Source organism: Oryx dammah, unplaced genomic scaffold (genome assembly GCF_014754425.2).
Source record: "Oryx dammah isolate SB20612 unplaced genomic scaffold, SCBI_Odam_1.1 HiC_scaffold_9, whole genome shotgun sequence".
Lineage (NCBI taxonomy): Eukaryota > Metazoa > Chordata > Mammalia > Artiodactyla > Bovidae > Oryx > Oryx dammah.
In genome coordinates this window covers 14355567-14374470 of record NW_024070193.1, presented here as the reverse complement: position 1 = coordinate 14374470, position 18904 = coordinate 14355567, and the positions used below count along the sequence as shown (strand labels likewise).

General features: G+C 41.8%; 2 protein-coding genes across 3 annotated transcripts in view; one reads left to right on the top strand and one right to left on the bottom strand.

Moving 5' to 3' along the window:
- Window positions 1-18904, bottom strand: part of CACNA2D3 (calcium voltage-gated channel auxiliary subunit alpha2delta 3) — an 874546-nt gene that overhangs the window by 126041 nt on the left and 729601 nt on the right. The gene's annotated exons all lie outside the window — the stretch shown is intronic.
- LRTM1 (leucine rich repeats and transmembrane domains 1) lies at window positions 1314-15748 on the top strand. Its single transcript, XM_040246538.1, has 3 exons — window positions 1314-1859; window positions 4197-4793; window positions 10143-15748. Exons 1-3 carry the CDS (start codon window positions 1853-1855, stop codon window positions 10574-10576), a joined length of 1038 nt encoding a protein of 345 aa, XP_040102472.1. The 5' UTR covers window positions 1314-1852; the 3' UTR covers window positions 10577-15748.

Below are 18904 nucleotides of genomic sequence, written 5' to 3'. Positions count from 1 at the left end.
ATCCTGCACCTGAGAGTAGACAGGAAAAAAAGGAGGGAAGGAAGGGAGAAAGAAAGGAACCCTTTAGTCCTTATGAAGATTTAAATGCCTCTTTATTGCCTATGGTTGGCTTTACTGCATTGCTTTTCGGATGCTCAAAGAATGCTGGGGAGAAGGACTAAAGATGACAGACTGAATGAAGCAGATTTTCAGGAAGGAGGCAAGATGAGTATCTTAGGCTCCATGAGGCTGGAAGGAGCTTGTCCAAAGGAGCAATGGGATCCCAAACAGCAGGCCATTAAGGCCAGTCACAATGCAGGTTTTCACTTCATTCCCAAGGGGCCTCTTCCCTCAGTACCACCAGAGTGGCATGAGGGGCCAGGCCTCTGGGTCTTTTGTCAGGACCCCCCTCCTGCCTACTGAGTCAAGGGTGAGTTGAATGCTAGCAGCATAGAAGCCTTGGAAAGCACTCTTGGGTGATTGTGACCGTTTATTAAGGTACAATATGAATGCATTGTTTCACGAAATCCTGAGAGCAATCTTGTAAAAGAAAAACTACTGTCTTTCTTTTAGAGATGAAGACAAGGGGTTTTCAGTGGGCAAGTTACTTGCCCAGAGACATCAAGCTAGTGAGTGGTGAAGCCGAATTCAAATCCAGATCCAGCTGATTTCAAATCCCAAACTCAACCGCTTTATTTTACTGCTTTCGGCCAAGGATTCCACTTCATGCTGCCTCAAGAAAAGCATGGCTTTTACCTTCTTTACATGAGTTGCTGGAGACATGTGGGATATTTTGGCATGCTGAAGGGCAGCTTTGACACTGAAATCCCACCTTAGCAAATGGCAGGGCATTTGCACATTCAAAGAAACGTTCCAGTCCCTGGTGGGAAAGTTTCCAGTGGCTTCAATTACAGAACAGTCACAGTTCATTGACGCCTGATGATCACGAGGGCGGCTTTATTGTTTTATATGTGAAAAATGAGGAAAGGGCCAGAACCTCAGCATTAGCGAAATGATGAAAGATTGAGAAGTATTTCCAAAGGCATGCAAACTGAGAGGTCAATTCAATGGGGGCGAGAGAGGGGGGACAGTAGGAGGAGAACAAGCAAAGAAGCAGCTGAGAAGTATTTGCGGCACCAGGGAGAAGAGGTTGTGATGTCCACGAAAGGAAACCATGGCTATGAATTTCAGGGCATCGAGACCCTGTCAACACAGCTAATCCCTACGGATGTTGGCTGAATAAGCCTTTGGTGACCAAACAGTGCACTGTGGAAACCGTGTCAGCCTCCAGCCGGTCAATTTGTCCTCATATTACACACTCTGCTGGCTCTGTTGCTAGAACCCCAGATTGAGGATCCACGGCGAGCATCTCCCAACTTGACATGGGTTAACACAGCATGGTTAATAAGTCAACAGAATTCAGAAAACAGGACCGGATTAAGAAGGCAGTTTTATTTTGGTGCCCTGGACTTCAAGCAGATTAAATAATCAAAAAGCCGGAGCCATCGGGGTCATGTTTGAATGCTACAGCTGTTCACTGAGGTTTGACAAACATTCTTTCTGTGGCTCCTCGTCTCAATAGGAAAGGCAGCGATGATCCTGGGAAGGGCAACACTTTAAGAAAGAAGGAGGGAACACAATCAAAAGATCCTCTTATGGAAAACAATCCAGATGGAGACAGGGAAAGGGCTGCTTAAATAAGTGGTCTCCTGAAAGCGACAACTGTTCCCTGTGCTGAAGAAAAGCACCGGCAGGATTCAGAAAAAAAGTGAATGAAACCTGGACTTGGAGTCTGCCGTGCCCTCGATGTGTTGACTGCAGATTAATAAAGGTGGGCTTCAGGTTCCGCGGGCAAGCCGGTGGAGACTCAGTCATGGAAGGTGAGCCATGATCAATCCCCTCACGCCTTAGAAAGCAGGACGTCCCCCCTCCCAACTAAGGAAGGTATCTGTGGGAAGTTGTCTTTCTCACAAGACCAAACAGATGCTAAAAATGTCTCATGTTTGTGCCATGCTGGGTCAGAGGAAAAGAGAGTGGACAAATGTACCTAATCATGAATGGATATGCAGTTGGCCTGTTATGGGCCATTTCAGAGAAAACACAGTCCTTCAGGTTGGAGTTCATATATCATCTACAGGTCGGGGGGGGGGGGAGGTGGGAGTGGCATGATTTTCTGCAGTTAATGAATGCGTGGGTGAGGCACAGCTAAAGAGAGGGGTGGCAACTCTCCTCTGAACAGAAGCTGCTTTGGCACTGAGATGTATATTATTTGCAAAATTATAGAAAAGAAAACAAGGTTTTCCTCTTTTACATGCTGCAAGAGGGAACTAGACTGTAATGCTTTGCATCCCTTGAGCGAAACTAAACTGAGCAAAATTTCCTTCAGAAGGCGTTCCAAACATCTTCCCTCTTGCCCTAAAGAACTGTTCACAGCATCAGAGAAAGAGAATTGAAAGGACAAAGGGGAAAAGGCTCCATGCATTTGACAGCCACATTGTACATTTCCCTAGTTAAGGCCAAAAACAGACAAACCGAAAATCTCCTCTCAAGAACTTTCTTTACAAGTAGATAATCATCTTAAGTTTTAAATATTATTGCCTGGCCCTGTGAATTCCTCTACCAATTTAACAAAATGTCCTTGATGGATGTTTGTCATCTTGAAATTCAAGTCTCAGGAAAAAAGAAGGGAGTGATCAAGCTCTACTGGAGATTGACCTAGCAGTGCCTGAGAGAATGTCAACTCAGCAGCCTCTTCAAACCTGGCAAGGAGGCACCTATTGAATCTAGAGCCCCCCCCCCCCCACATTTCTACAGAGCCAAGGAGCCCTGTGTAAGGATGCCTTCTGCTCCATCATTTGTCCCGAAAGAAACTGCAACAACTCAAATGCTCGTCAGTACAAGAGTGGCTAAATAATAAATCTGGCAAGGCCTCACCACCAAATACTCCACAGAAGCTAGAAGGAATGAATGAACTCTCTGTGCATCCCTGTGGATGGATCAGTTTTGAGTGACTAAACTGCAAATGAAACATACCAATGATTATTTAGCTTCTTAAAAAACCACTATGCAAAACATTCTATAATTTGTTTATGTGTGTGTTGTGTATGTATATGTATGTGTGTGTATGTAGAAATATTTACAGGCAATAAAGCACAGCACGTAAGAACCCTGAGAGACTCTGGAAGCAGACTGCCTGGGTTCAAATCATGATTCTACTACTTCTGTATGACCTTGGACAAGTGATTTAGCTTCTCTGTGCCTCAGTTTCATCACCTTTAATATGTGCATAATAAAAGACACCGATTTTCAAGATTAGGAGGGCTAAATGAATTAATATATAAATATATATATATATATATAAATATATAAAGCACTTTCAATAGTGCCTGGCTCAAAATATGAGCTATAAGGCTATTTGTGATTTTGTTGTTTTTAAAAGGCCTGATGGGAAGCAATCGTGATGGTAGGGAAGGCGGTGGTGGGGAGCGGTTCCTGCTGGAAAATCATGATATGGGTGCTAAGCAAAGGGAGTTTAACTTATCAGCAATGTACTGTTTCTTTGAGTTAAGGGAAAAAAGAGATGAAGCAAATATGGCAACCTATGAAAAACTGACAGAACTTTGTTACAGGAACATAAGTATTTATTATGTTATTTTAACGCTTTTCTTTGTTTTAAAATCTCTTGAACAAAAAAGGAGCAGAGACAATCATCACTCATGGAAGTACTACACTTGAAAGATGGACGTCGATTTGTAAGAATGCTTCAGACCACTCGCATCTAATATGCACCACTAGCACCATGTGGCTATCTAAATTTTAACTGATAAAAATTAAATGGAAACAAAAATTCTGTTTCTTGACTGCAGTAGTCACATTTCAAGAGCTCTGAAGTGACATGAAGCTGGTGGCTATCATATTAGACAGTAGATACAGATCATTCCCATCTCCATAGAGAGTTCTATTGGACGGCATGGTCTGGAGCATACTTTTGAGAAACGTGAATATCTGAACTTCCTCTCATGCTCCTAAAGTTCTGGTCCTAGATAATTCTGCTGCTTCATACAAAGGGCACATGCCCCCCAAAAGTATTTTTTTCACACTTTTACTTGATAACTTATGTCATCTACCTTCTGGTTACCTGTGAACTTAAAGCGGGAACAAAAGCTGATACCACTTACAAACTGGTTCCTATCTCAGTTTCTCTCTGTTTGTTGTAGGTGAGCTGTTCCTGCTTTCCAGTATGATCTTCCTGCTCCCGGTGGTGTGCAGCTGCCCAGAGAGATGCCGCTGTCACTCACCTTCGAATTCTGTAGACTGCAGCCGGCAGGGTCTGGCTGAAATCCCTTCTGATTTGCCTCCTCAGACTCTAACGCTGCACTTACAAGATAACCAGATCCACCAGCTTCCAACTTCTGCATTTAAATCAGTGCCACAGCTCACAACCTTGAACTTGTACAACAATTCTCTTTCAAATCTGACCCCCGGAGTTTTCCATGGACTTCAGCACTTGCGGGTCTTAAACCTAACTCAGAACTCCCTGCATTCCCTGGAAAGCAGACTATTCCATTCTCTCCCACAGCTGAGGGAGCTCGATTTGTCATCAAACAATATAAGTCACCTTCCTGCATCCCTAGGTGAGCCTTGGGAGAACCTGACCGTTCTTGCAATCCAGCAAAACCGGCTTCGGCAGCTTGATCGAGCCCTCCTAGAATCCATGCCCAGAATGAAGCATTTATTTCTCAAAGACAACCTCTGGAAATGCAACTGTCACTTGCTCAGTCTTAAACTCTGGCTGGAGACATTTATCTATAAAGGTCAGTAACGCCTATCCCCTCATCAGTGTATGATCAGCTTAGGAGAAACCTCAATGGTTCTCTGCATTAGAAGGGATGCTGAAAAGTGTTTGAGGGATCTGTGTAAGCTTTTGCGCACTGATGTCATTTCACGGTATGGCAAAAGAGGCAAGTGAGTCATTAAGGGTGTTTCAAATCAGGTATTTAAATTCATCTACAGATACGATTCATGGAAACAACTTTCCACTTTTTCCCCCTCTCCACCCCAACTTTCCACTTTGTGATTAATACCACCATTAAGTTATTTATCTGGAAACTGTAGGCCCTTAAGAAAGAAGGAAATTCAATCCACCTAAATATTGGGTTGGCCAAATTTTTATAAGAAAAGCTTGAATGAACTTTTTAACCAATCCAATAACTACTCAATTCTGAAGTGACAACCAATTCTGATTTTCAAGTGTGATCCAACTGGGGGCATGGTATTTCTCCTTAGGACTGCCCCTCCTTCTTTCTCTGCTTCTGACCATTTGACAGCTATGAAACTTCACTGAGATTACCCATTCTGCTTCAGTAGACACCACTGTTAGTAAAACTGAATACAATACGGCTCCCTCTCCAAAGGGAACAAGTATTTCTTTAACCAGATGTCAAAAACAAAGCAAGAGATCCCAGAATATTAAAGATGAGGGGGTCTGGAAATCACTCAGAGGTCAGCAAACTATATAGCCTAAGAGCCAGATCTGGCCCACCTATTTTTGTAAATAAAGCTTTGTTGGAACATATTCACATCCATTTATTATTTACTGTCTGGCTGTTTTTGCATTAAAAGGGTGAGGTTGAATAGTTGGGACAGAGACTATGGCAAGGCTTAAAAAATGAACTATCTGGCTCTTTATAGGAAAGTTTGCCAACCCCTCCTAACTCAAAGCTAGTCTATTATCAATAGGAAATGGTTGCCCGAAGATGTTTAGTGACTTGATGAGGATCACAGAGTAGAAGCAAAGACAAGAGAAGAAGGAGCAGCTTTAGGTCTTGGACCTACATTCCCTCCTCTACATCACAGTAGAGGTAGAGCTTCTTTCCTCCTAACTTTTAAGTGTCATTCATTCATTCACACTAAACTTGAGTGAGTTTTACATGCCATGGACATTTCAAGGTGCTAAGAAAAAGTCAGTGAGTAAGAAAATCCCTATCATCATGGGCATTACATTCTGACAGTAGAAATATGTTAAATAAGACAAATATATGTATCTATGTTCAGAGAGCAGTTAGTGCTAGAGGCAGCATGAAGGGAGAGAGTGATGGAATAAGGGTTACATTTCAGATGTGAAGGACAGGGAAGGCCCCTGCAAGGAGGTGATATGGGGGAACAGAACTAGAATAATGAGGGGAAATGAGCCATGAGATAACTCGGGAAAAGGACAGTAGTTGCAAAGGACCTGAGGGGGAAGTAAGATTGGCTTCACTGAGGAACAGAAGGAGGGACAAACGAGTGGCCAAGGCAGGGGAAGGGAGTGAGAGAGGCTAAGACAGCACATAGCCAGGTCATGTTGAAATGTGCAGAGCCGGCTGAGACATTTGGATTTTATTTTAGGCAAGATGGAAATATCTTGAAGAATTTTAGTCAGGCGAACAATATGATCTGATTACATTTTAAAAGGTCACTCTGGTGACTCTAGGGAGATCAAACCAAAGGCTGCAGAAGAAGAATCAGGGGGATGAGGGAGAAAGTGATATCAGTCTTCCAGGGAAGATGACGGTGGCCCAAACTAGGACGATGAGAAATGATCAGCTTTGGGAGATATTTAGAATAATGAACTGATAGAAATTACTAACGGGTTGGAACTGGATATAAGGAAAACAGAGTATATTACAGGAAATACAATTTTGTTTTGTCCTCCAGGAGTAAGCAGATAAACGGTGATGTCAGTAGCTGACGAGGGTCAGGCTGTGGAATGGGGGAAATGAGCAAGTATATGTGGGAGGTGGTAAATCAAGAGCTCAATGTGGGGCATGTCAAGTTTGGGATGCCCATTACATAGTCAAGGAGTGATGTTGAGTTGATGGATGTATATCTGAGCCCATAATTTGGGAAGATATCGGAGATCCAGACATGGAATCAAGAGAGGGAATCAAGAGAGTCTGGATAGTTGCAGCAGTTACACAGAAGGAAGTGGAGGAGAACACATGGGTTCAAACAAACACTATTGATTTAAGAATCTCTCTCAACAATAGAATAGTCAGTAGCTTATCATTAACCAGCTAATTTTCAAGTTGACTTACAACAGAGGTCACATGATTTGACAAAAATCTTTCTTAAAGGAGGCTTCAAATAAAACTGTTTACATCTAGAGGTGAAGTGGCTTTACCTACTGTGTTGTGGATGAGATAGTAAGCATAAGGCAAACCATCACAGAAAGATGGTTTTCATGAAAGGAGAGTATTTCTTGACAAACAAATGGTTCTCAGGTCCAGGAAACTAGAAGCAACATAGGGAGGGATATAGCTCCCCCTACTCTGCCACAAACTCACTGGTGATCTTTGGGCAAATTAATGTTCCTCACTAGCCCTCTGTGTCACCAGGTGGAACTGACAGTGTTAAGCCAGGGAGTTCCTAAGACCGATTCTGGTCCTCAGGCTCCACAATGCAATTTAACACTCCCTCATGGCAGAGCTGCCCCACCCAGACAACAGCCTTTCTCTGAAGGAAGGCAAAACTGATCTGGGATAACAAGACCTGGGTGTCAAAATGACTTAATAAAACCAGCAAATAAATGCAAATATAGGAGACAATCTGACTACTGATGCATGGAATAAAGGCAAAATAAGGTAATAGATATTGATCAAAACCTTACTTCCCTCCGAGGTGGAACAAAATACATGGAGGATGAAGCAGGGGATTTTGTGGCCTGGAAGTGTCATTCACTGGTTCTACTGGCCAGAATTCAGTCAGGTGGCTTCAATCTGACCACAAAGGGTGAGGAAATTTCATCTTCCTCTGGACCCAACAATCAAAGGAAAGAAAAAAAAAAGTGCTTTGATGAGTATTTAATGTCTCCTTCAAGAACATGCACATAGATTTTCTAATTAGCATTCCTCTCTCCATTCATAAGTTAACAAATCATCTTTATGCCAATAGTTAACTGTACTAAACATTTATTCTGGGCTAGGAACTGTGCTAAACAGTTGACATACTTTATTCAGCTGAGTCCTCAGAGCAATCTTGTGAAGTGAATTTCATTATTGCCCTGGTCTCTCACTTTCCAGATGAGCAAGCAGAGGCACAGAATGGTCAGGTAACTTGCTTAGGGTTGCAAAGCTAAGTAGTGGTCAGACTTAGGGTATGAATCTCGTTTCACCCCAAGACAGGGGTTAAGAGCTGCTAGCTGCCAGATGATGGATAATGAGAGTGCTTGGAAAGCTGGAGCCTCTTGAATTGTCAACTTCTATGAATCCAGAAGAGATTGAAGCCCTCAAGCTGTTGTTGGCAGATCTGCCTCCTGGGGGCTGGCTGAGGAGATGGTGGAGGAAGGCTCGGAAGTGAGTCCTGGATGAGGACACAGGAGAGCATGGAGCTCTTGATGGCCACAACCCCGGCCTTCCAGCCACAACCCAGGCTCTTGTCTATGTATTCTCTTGGCTCTGGGTCCTGAGGCCATGCCTCCCACCCTAACAGTTAAAACAGGAAGCCAGGAACAGGAGAAACGAACTTAACCCTGGAGTGGCGAAGTGAACCGCCCCAGTCTAGGTCTAAGTCAGCTAGTGGAATTGCTGGTTCCCCAGGTTCAGTACTGAAATACTCCCTGAGACGGAGATCTTCAATCATAGCCTGTTGGCACCTTGTGGTCACCCAGGGCAGGCACCCCGCACCTCTGGCCTGCTGTACCTCAGCTCAAGAAAGGAGAGATTCCTATTGTCATTTTGCTTTAGAGTTGAGGTTCTTGCCTCAGGGTATCACTGAAGAAGTCAGATCAGGCCCAGGAGACTCTGGCAATAGGTGATTCAGTTCAAGCAGCAAAAGCAAAAAAGACATGAGTGTTGAATTTCGCCATGGCCACCAACCCCAGAGTGACTCGGGCCACAGCAACCCTTGAACTGCAAAATGGCCCTCTCTATTAATAGGGCCACAGTAGGACTCAGCTTATAAATTTAGGTAGAATGGATGTGAGGACATTCCCCAAGTTGTGAAGTGCTGTACAAAGGAAGGTTCTAAACACTGAAGTGACAACCTCCTGCATGGGAATTTCTGGTATAGTTTCATAATCCACCTATGATGTGTACAAAGAAATCGCCAGTCTAAGATTAGTGTCACAATTCATGGAGGTAAGGATCTACAGAGGGTCACTGTGTTAATTCCATGGACCTCACAACATTCCAGAGGGAGAGAGGACATGAGTATAGTGGGAAAAACTGGGATCATAGGAGTGGGCCAGGTTTCAGTGTTGATCCAACCACTTTTAACCTGAATGACCCTGGACAAAAATTACCCATTTTAGCAGAGTTGTGAGGACTTATCTAACAGTGCTTTGTAATCGAAACAGATACAAGTAGGATGTTTTTGTGAAAATTAGTCAGAGAAGTTTATCTGTCTGAGGTCAAATAGCAAATTGTTGGTCAAATTTGGCCAGGATAGAGTCTGTTCATCCACTGCTCTTTCTAGAAAAGGATTTCTAGTTCCTCAAATCCCCCCTGTAGTTCACACACCTGAGGAAATCAATCCCCTTTCCACAGAATGGAAATTGAGTCTTAGAAAGTTTGGTACTCAAAATACTAAATGTTTCGAGGTCTGAGGAGGCACATTAATTGTACTTAATCCCATGAATGTAATACGTATTCCTGTCAAACCTTCAGATACACCCAACACTCACAGGACCGCCGACTTCCCCATTTGGCATCACTGGAGAGTGTTGGTAGAGACATAGGGTCTTTGAAATTAACCCATGACATCACAAGAAAAGACATTTGTTTTCATTATTTAGTTTTTAGGTCTCCAGTGGTGGTTTGGCACAATAGATTTCTTGTGTGGCAGGGCTCATTAGGGCGAGGGACAGTGCCCTCGGCTGGCCTCCAGCGCCCCTCTTGTCAGCTTTTGCATTGTTTCCCCTTGGCATTTACAAGGTAAAGGTGACCTGGCTTCTAATGAATTCTTGGTCATACATAATTGCCCATTTAGTGTGTGGCATTTTTAGCATGTAGCCAATTTAGAAATCTTAAAATCATAAAATATGGCTGTTAAATTCTTTGACTCCAGGGGCGGGGGGGAAGAAAAGGTGTTTTATAAATTCCATCTGCCTCAGTTTTGCAGGCTTAGGATCTGGGAATTTGGTTGTATCAGGCTCTGCTATCATTCTTTGCTTTTGTTTCTTAAAGGGGGAATAACCGACAGTGTCATCTGTGTGTCACCAGACACCTGGAAGGGAAAGGACCTCCTTGAAATCCCTCACGAGCTGTACCACCCCTGCCCTTTTCCTTCTCTACACCTGCAGGCCTCACAGGTGCCGCAGCTAGGTGCTGCCCACCGGGCTGTCCCCAGGCCCTCCGACAGCCACAGCAGAGGGGAGCGAGACCACCGGGAGTGTGAGGTCAAACCCAAGCCGAGGCCGGCCAATCTGCGCCACGCCGTGGCCACCGTCGTCATAACAGGGGTGGTGTGTGGGATTGTGTGTCTCATGATGCTGGCGGCTGCCATCTACGGCTGCACCTATGCAGCTATCACAGCCCAGTACCATGGGGGACGCTTGGCTCAAACCAATGAGCCCACAAAGACAGAGGTAAAAGAGCTGTTTGACAGCTCACTGGCCTGAGAACTTTCATCTCAAATAGGAATAATCATTTTCAACCAGAAAACAGTTTCTGAGTAGGGCTGATGGGTCACTGTTACTGCCTCATTTTCTTTTTCCAAAAGGAAAAAAAAAGATGTGTCTGTAAAAAAAAAATATATATATATATATATATATGTATATACATAGATATTTAGACTTCCCTTGTGGCTCAGCCAGTGGGCTTCCCTTGTGGCTCAGCTGGTAAAGAATCTGCCTGCAATTCGGGAGACCTGGGTTTGATCCCTGGGTTGGGAAAATCCCCTGGAGAAGGGAAAGGCTATCTATTCCAGTATTCTGGCCTAGAGAATTCCATGGACTATACAGTCCTTGGGGTCGCAAAGAGTCGGACATGACTGAGCAACTTCCACTTTCACTTTGTGTCTCAGCCAGTAAGGAGTCTGCCTGCAATGCAGGAGACCCGGGTTTGATCTCTGGGTTGGAAAGATCCCCTGGAGAAGGAAATGGCAACCCACTCCAGTATTCTTGCCTGGAAAATCCCCATGGTCAGAGGATCCTGGCAGGCTACAGTTCATGGGGTCACATATATATGTATGCATGTATATATTTATGGAAAGAAATTTATGTAGAGATTTTTTAAAAATATATTAATACCATAGTTGAAATAGATATGATAACTTGTGCTCTGTGCCTGAGAAGTTATGACAATTATTCTATGTGGGAAAGGCTGTCCATGGAGAAAGGGACTCTCTTTCAAGGTACTTTTCCCTGCAGTAAGTTGCTTTAACAAAGCAGCTGAAATACAAACACGCACGGCAGTCAGCACGCCTGGGAGCTTTATGGTCCACTGGAAAACTGCCCAATTCTGAGTGCCTGGGAAGAAGTTGGTGATCTTACCCAAGGGGCACTGAATGCTTCTATAATCCAAGTTCATGCTAGACCAGTGATACTTTTAGATGTTAGGTATGTTACACATTTAGCAGGAGTGTCTATTGGTTGGGAATTTTTGTAGCTTGCCACAAGAGTCAGATTCTATTTAATTTTCTAAATCAGAAAACCATTTGGGGCTCTCTAGGCCACAGAAGAAGCAGAGGGCTCCACGAGTGGATAATACAACTCAGGAGCAAGGTCTGGGGAAGGTTTCTGATGCAAGGGGAAATAACATATAAACAAACACAAAAAGGACAGGGTGGCAGAATTCAGGGCACGTATCACCGAAAGGCCATATCCACTAGACGACTGGAATCTTCCTTTTATAACTCTTACAGCAGGAATGAATTTAGGGTGGGCTGAGAGCGAGATAATGGCTTATGTGTATCTGTGTCTATGCACAGAGTGCCCAGAGTGCATAGGCTTGTTCAACCACACCCACACATAAACACAGAGCAATCAGTTTACCCACTAATGAAATGCAGCCGCAGCAGGGTGGAAGCCAGCAGCTGCTGACCACCACCCAGATTGTCTACTCAACACTCTGGGAGAGGAAGTCAGAGGAAGTCTGAAGAGAGTGGGAATTATCAAGAGACTTGAGATATGTGGCAGCAGCCATCCTGAACATTATTTAGGCCAGGGTCTAAAAAAAATCAGGTGTGGCTTGCTTAACTCCACAGACACAGTCCTGAAGAGTTGCATGCAAAGGAAATTTTTGTAAATTGAATCATCATTTTAATGCAGTAGGGGAGCTCGCTATTTAAAGGAACCTTTCATGGAATCTTTCTGTAATGGCAATAATTGACTCCAGATTTATGTGTTTTGTAAATTTGCATTTTCTCAGGCTAGGATTTCTTAAAGTAGATTCTACCTGTTCTTTCTCTCATGATGCCCCATCTCATATTTAGAGTCACCTGTTAGTATTAAAATCATTACACAGAGGAGTTAAGGACTCAGCAAAAGAAGAGAACAGGGTGAGTTGTCCCTCCAGAGGCCTTGACAGACATCAATAATCAATCCCAGCATTCCTCCCCCTGAGCCCTGATGTACCACAGATGCCTTCTTAAGACAGCACTGTAGGCAACCAGAACTAATCAACTGGAGTTGGTTCAAAGGATAAAGTATATTTGCCATTCAGGGTACTGGCTCTGCATTCACTTCTTCAGGGCATGTAACAGTGTTTTGGATCTTAAATCAGTAGTCCATTCCCTAACCTGGCACATGAATGGGAGGTCCATACAGGCCGGAATATTGTTTCTCTGATGCAGCCAAAGCCTTGCCCAGCAGTGTAAAGAGGTCAGGGGAAGGACAGGTGGACCTACCCTAGCCTACCCTGCAGGACTCACACATCCCAGAGATCATCTATACCTCCTCACAGTGCTTCACAACCACTGTGCCCCACCCCACAAGTTAAAAATGGGCCAGCTTGCTGGAACAGCAATTTTGCTAAATGATTCTTCTGGGGGGAAATATTTACATTTGATGCTATTTTTTTCTGAATATTAAAATAAATCTGGATATGTTAAAGAGTAGACTGAAAAATTACCATGGATTTTAAGATCAAAAAGAGATCTCAGGGAAAGCTGGCTTCTGGGATCAGCTCCATCCCAAGCCTGGTGCCCCCTTTCTGCTCTCGTCATGCACTACTTCAGTGGTGAGACCAAGCATCCCGTCTAAGGATGGAGGGATTACTTTCCAGGTAGAAAAAAATCTTCCTTGCCCTGGATCATGAGTCCTTGGACAAGAAAGCAATATGAGAAAGGAAATCGAGGAGATCTTTTTATATATTGTCCTCATTTCACCAAATGTTTCGAGAGTTCGTGCTACGTACCATGCACGGTGAGAGGTGTTCTCATGAACATTCATGTAATCTTGGCAACCAACCCGTGAGATACTTGAACAGATATTACATAACCTGGAAACTTCTGAGACCAACATTGCGTGCCTCTTTCACTGCTGTGATTTTTTTTTTAATTTATTGATTTATTTGTTTCCACTGCTGTGATTTAAGACATCCACTGCACTACGTTCTGCCGGAGGTCTGGTGACTGTGCAGGTCGACCCCATCCCCCTCCCCACAGCGATTACATGTCACAGCTTCCAATCCACCGCAGAAAACCCCGAATGTGGCTAGAATCCTCACTCTTTGACACCCATGTCCTATGAGATTTCTAGGCAAAGATGATAACTTGGGCAAATATTCCTGCTTTATGAGATGTCTTTAAGGAAAATTATTAAAACGATACCTTCTTATATTCAGATGTCTATCTTTTGCCTACAGTCACCATAAAGAGAAGTTGGCGATGAAAATAGTTACTTACCCTATAATGTCAACAAGTCTCTCAGCACAGAAAAATATAAATCAAATTGTTTAGATTAACAAATGCAGAGTTATCATTCATTAATAGGAGAAATGAAATGTTTTCTCTGTAAAAAACTTGCAGATGAAAGACTCAATTTGCAGGGTATTCTGTGAGAACCGCAAATTATCTTTCACAAGCACTACAGCTCATGAGGGGTAATTTGCAAACGCCTCATAGATTATTTTCAGCTGTTTATTGCTGCTGTCATATTTATAGATTCTCCTATAAAATGCCCTTCCATCATAGAGCCTTATTGAAGGAATACTGTGAATAAGTATCACGTTTATTGTTGATTGTTCCGAGAAAATTTTGTAAAATATAGTTTCTTCATTATATTTAGTGGAACAGTATCACTATTTTTGCTTTGCTAGAGGTCACAAACTCACAATAGCAGGACCCAAAACTGTGAGGCATATAATGAGGGTGTAGCAAGAATCTCTGCCACAGATTGTCGAAAAACAAGCCATAGTGTCAAATCTATACCTGGCAAGCTTTTAAAATTAAGGCAAATACCCCTGACTTTGCAGGAACAGTCTTGTGCTTCAGATGATAAAACGTCCATGAACAACACTGGATGTCTCATTTTTTTTCTTACAAAAATGGAAGACTTGAAAGTGAATCACAGGATTTCCTACAGAAGGCTCTGGAATCTCATGATTCAAGTTAACCAAGTTACTCCAGAAATTAGACACTCTTAGATCCAAAATATAAAAGGAAGCAAACCAATTTCTAAAATAATCTATCTGTAGCATCGATTATCATAATTATACAATTAATTGTTAGAAATCTGTAACTTTCTATTGCAGATCAGGAAACAGCTATTTTCACTTGGGTCAAACCCACTAGTGTATCCAGTGCTAAATGCTATTAGACAGAAACCTACAGCAAATGATATTCCAGCCCCACATGGTGTCAGTGGGTGTGGCTTCTACACAGCTTCAGGGAAATACCCTGTTTTCCCTTATGATGAAAATTATTTACTTATTTATGTTCAAATTTAAATAAGGTCTCAAAGAAACCTCCCTCCCATTGGGAGAGGCAGCTTTGCAATCCCTCACTTTCCTTTCAGATTCTTGACTTGGAATATCCACATCTACTTTTCACTCGAATGACACTGAATATTCATTTGGATGGACAGGATGTTACCCAGTTTCAAAGGCTTACGAAGAAGAGAAGAAAAGAACCAGAGGACTGGGAATTGGGAAGGTCCTTTGAGAGCAGTTAGTCTAGGTGTGGCAAATTTCAGAATAGCTGTGACCAGCTTCCCTACCTGCTTCAGACATTACTAACAGATCTCAGCAAACTTATCTACTGACCCCAGTCAAAGCCTCAGAATCCTTTTAAATCTCTTTTCTAAGTACCTACTCCTGATCAACTGAAGTTGACTTATGTTTCATATTCTTATTTTTACAAACAGGAAATAGAATAATGGAAAATGAAAGGAATTTTTCCAAAGTCACACAGAAAATTAATTGCAGATCTGATAAATGCAGTTACAGGAGCAAAGGGTTAGCATGTATAATACAACAAAACCTCTGTCATTATTCACCCATTCTGGTGAACCACGTTATAAGAACTACGGCATTGTTATATTAATCATTTGGATAAGAGCAATAATAGCACTGCCATCAACTTATTAAGCATCAGGTTGTGTGCCAGTTGTTTTTAGTGTAATATTTTCATTTTTCTCTATGTCTCAAATTAAGCAAAACATGAGAGCATTTTACTGCCATATGACAGATGAAGATAATTTATTGGGTTTGTGTAATTTGTTCAAGGTCATGTCATTAATGATTAGTGGAGAAGGAATCTGAATGAAGGATGCATGGGTTTCCTTGAGTTTCTTCTCATGCTTCTATTTACTTTTGATTATATTCAGTATTATCCATAATAAATACTTTTTAAAAAATGACTCCTAACTTTTTGGACTGAATAACCAGATAACTACAATAAATTAAGCTTGGAGTCAATTGCATTTAATGGGCTTTGGAGAATGAGATGTTTGATGGGAGAGGCAGAGACACTAATCAGACAAGGGAGAGTCAAGGGAAAGAGGTCTGGCTTAGGAACCACCACCTCATGAATGGTGTTAAAAGCCTTGCGAGTGGACAGGAGCCCTGGGGCCCTCCAACATGCATAATCAAGAGATGAACAAAATCGGCAAAGGAGACCTAGAGGGTAGGCAGTGAGGTAGGCAAAGAACCAAATAAAGAGGTTTTCAAGGAGAATGTGGTCAACATGGTCAAGTGCTGCTGACAGACCAAGAAAAAAGAACATCTGAAGTTCAATTTTGGATTTGATAATGTGGGAGCTGTATATAACCTTGATGAGAAATGATTCACTATGGATGAAACCTGGTTGGAGTGGGCTCCAGAAAGCATGAAAGAGAGAAAGTGAGAAGAGCACAGAAAAATAAGAAATAACACAAAATAACATAATAACAAATAGGTTTGGCTTAAAAGAACCTTACTATATAAGCAAAAACATGGAAATTGGTCAAAGAAGCCTAGTGGAGCACAAGCATATAAAATGCCCACACTCTATGTTTTCATTCTGAGCTTCCTTTTTATGTTTTAAGACAATTGTATGCTCTAGGCTGCCTGAGCTTGGTCACATATAATTTGGCCTTGAAGTAGGAATGACATTCAGACACTGAGCTTGACCTCAAGCAGATCTTCTCACCCAGAATAGAATGTGGGAGTTCTTGGTGAGTGCAAACTGTGGGAGGCCATGGGAATAAAGAGCCTTTGATCAGCAATGTCCCTTTCCCACCACAGACTGGCAAAAGTATTTTCCATGCGAAAGAGTCCACAGACTGACTGTCAAAACGTTTATGCTAGAGCCTCCAATCATGCCCTCTCTTCCCAGAGAGGGGAAATGCATGTCAGCTCATTTATCCTCTTTAGCCCTTCACTTAGCCTGAGTCGTACATATACTAGTTTTAACCAAGATCAAAATCCCATTAAGGTCACTAGGAGATTTGCCTGGATAAAGGCAGCTAAATAAATCCCCAAATCTCTCATGAGTCGTGCTGGGTGGGGGGAAATCCCAGAAAGTGTTTTCCACCAAAGCATGTGAGGGCATTTCCAATGTTCTACCAAGCATTATATTGATTACACTGTTCAGAGGTTTATAAACTAAAGTGAAGATTAAGCAAATCACTGTCTTGACTGACAGTGATAGCATATAGTTTTAGAAAGCCCAGGACCGTTGATTGGGATATCTCTGTAACCACATATACAAAAATACTAGGCACAATGATGGATACCTTCTGATACAGGAAGTTCTGTCTTCAACATTTACTTATACACTTTTGATTTAAATATTTTCTTCATTTTTATAAGATAAAAATATGGCAAAATAAGTGAGTGAACAAATTAGCATTTTTGGTATTTTTTTTTAAACAGACCGTGACATATTTTTATCTAAAGCAGGAGTTGGCAAATGGTTTCTCTAGAGTCAGACAGTAAATATTTTTGGCTTTTTAGTCCATATGGTCTCTACCCAACTACTCAGCTCTGCCATTTGTGCAAGAAGGTGTCCAGAGAAAATATAGACAGGGATGTATTTCAATAAAATATTATTTATAAAAATAAGTGGTAGGTATCTGACAAGGTACTTGCATCCAGTATATATAAAGAACTTACTTCTCAACAATAAAAAGATAAATAACCTAATTTAAATACAGGCAAAAGATATGAGCAGACATTTCCCCAGTGAAGATATGCAAGGAGCTGGCATGTACATGAGAAGATAACTTGGTGTAGTTAGTTATTAGGGAAATGCAAATCACTTCATTCCCACTAGGATAGCTAAATTAAAAAAGACAGAAATAGCAAGCATTCATAAGTATGAGGAAAAACTGGAAGCCACATACAGTACTGGTGGGATTGTAAAAAGCTGCTGCTGCTTTGGAAAACAGCTTGTCAGTCCTTCAAAATATCAAATCTAGAATTACCTTATGACCCAACAATTCTATTCCACTTTCAACCCAGGAGAAACTATAACATGTATCTGAACAAAAATGTGTACATAAATGTTCATATCAACTTTGGTAATAATAGTTGAAAAGTAAGAACAACCCAGAAGTATCCATTAACTGATAAATGGATAAATGTTATACATACACACAGTGGGGTATCATTTGACCGTTTAAAATGCTAAGGTATTGATCCTTGCTACAACATGAACCTTGAAAACATCAAGTTCAGTGAAAGACGTGAATCACAAAAGGCCATATGTTGTATGATTCCATTTATCTGCAATGTCCAGAGTAAGCAAATCCATAGAGACAGAAAGGAGATTAGTGGGTTTCCTCGGGCTGGAGTAGGGAGTGGGATATAAAGAATGAGGAGGGTGTGTGGGTATGGGGTTTTCTTTGGGAGAATATAAAATTGTTCTGAAGTTAGACTGTGGTAACAGTTGTACAACCTAAAAAATACCAAAACCCCATAAACTGTAGACTTGAAATGGTGAACATTATAGTAAATGAAATATACCTCAATAAAACTCTTAAAAAAAAAAGGTAGCATCCTAAATTTCATTCTATGGATTACAGTTTCTCAGTCTCTGTTCTGAGGAATAGGTACAAGAAAGTATGACTTTCAAAATTTTACTATGAAACATTTAAAGCTACTATAATGATATCCCCTATGCAAGTTTTCACAGGGAACAGCACATGACGAAAAGCACTGGCTAATGAGTGTGGTTGGTGTAACATATATCATTCTTAAAAAGAGCAGTGATAATTTACCAGCTAACCATTATTGAGCACTCAGCTACAAATATTCACCAAGCACTTTCTTTATATAAATTATTTTTCTCAAAAGGAACTAGAGGGTCCCCCCAAAGCTAGGCTGAATCTGGGTGCAAGAAACAGCCCATTATTGGTTAATTCTTTTCCTTTTCTATGATGATGAAACAAATCTCTATATTTAAAAACTAGGCTGCTATAAATCCAACCAAAGCACCAATCAACCTCGTTTTACAAATGTGAAAATTCAATCCCAGAGCAAGAAGGGGGAAATGGCCCTGTGCTCACTGCTAAATCCTTGGCTTA

Bases quoted from the DNA above. Each gene is read 5' to 3' on its own strand.
- LRTM1 (XM_040246538.1), top strand. The intron at 4,794-10,142 runs GTCAGTAACGCC...TGTTTCTTAAAG, and splicing joins GGAGACATTTATCTATAAAG to GGGGAATAACCGACAGTGTC.